Source organism: Penaeus monodon, chromosome 31, assembly GCF_015228065.2.
Source record: "Penaeus monodon isolate SGIC_2016 chromosome 31, NSTDA_Pmon_1, whole genome shotgun sequence".
NCBI lineage: Eukaryota > Metazoa > Arthropoda > Malacostraca > Decapoda > Penaeidae > Penaeus > Penaeus monodon.
Window position 1 is genome coordinate 31,716,858 of NC_051416.1, and position 514 is coordinate 31,717,371.

The 514-nt window shown below is 49.2% G+C and overlaps 1 protein-coding gene across 1 annotated transcript in view; it reads left to right on the plus strand.

Moving 5' to 3' along the window:
• LOC119593174 (arylsulfatase B-like) overlaps positions 1-514 on the plus strand; it is a gene marked incomplete at its 5' end in the record, with an annotated part of 4,094 nt that overhangs the window by 2,168 nt on the left and 1,412 nt on the right. Inside the window, 1 exon segment of the mRNA XM_037942152.1 lies at positions 141-327. Coding sequence (XP_037798080.1) covers positions 141-327 — 187 coding nt within the window.

The following is a 514-nucleotide window of genomic DNA, read 5'->3' on the forward strand; positions in this document are numbered from 1 at the left end:
CGGAGTTATAACGACAACAAAGGCATTAAGTTTATAATAATGGTAACAGCAATTATTAAGGTATCACTACATACCTTCTTTTAACCACGAAGGTCACATCCCGGTGACCTTGACTAAATTCCAGCCCGTGTCTATCCAAGGTTCCCGACGAGTACCTGGTGCACTACCCGGAGGTCCTCGACGAAAACCGGCGACTGCTGCTGGGGATGGTGACGGCGCTGGACGAGGCGGTGGGGCGGGTGGTGCAGGCTCTCAAGGACACGGGGCTCTACGACAACTCGGTCATCGTCTTCTCCTCGGATAACGGCGGCGTCGGCATGAATGGAGGTATGCGAGGTTCTGGCAGTGTGACGGCAAAGGACAGGGTGAGATTTCACTGCTAGGTTCTCTCAACCTAATCCTCTCCCAACTTTTTGGCGAATCAACCATTTAAATAGTTGCCTACAAGGTTTATATTTTTATACATTTCATAAAGCATCTATTCAGTCCATGCATCACTGTACTCATACACTGG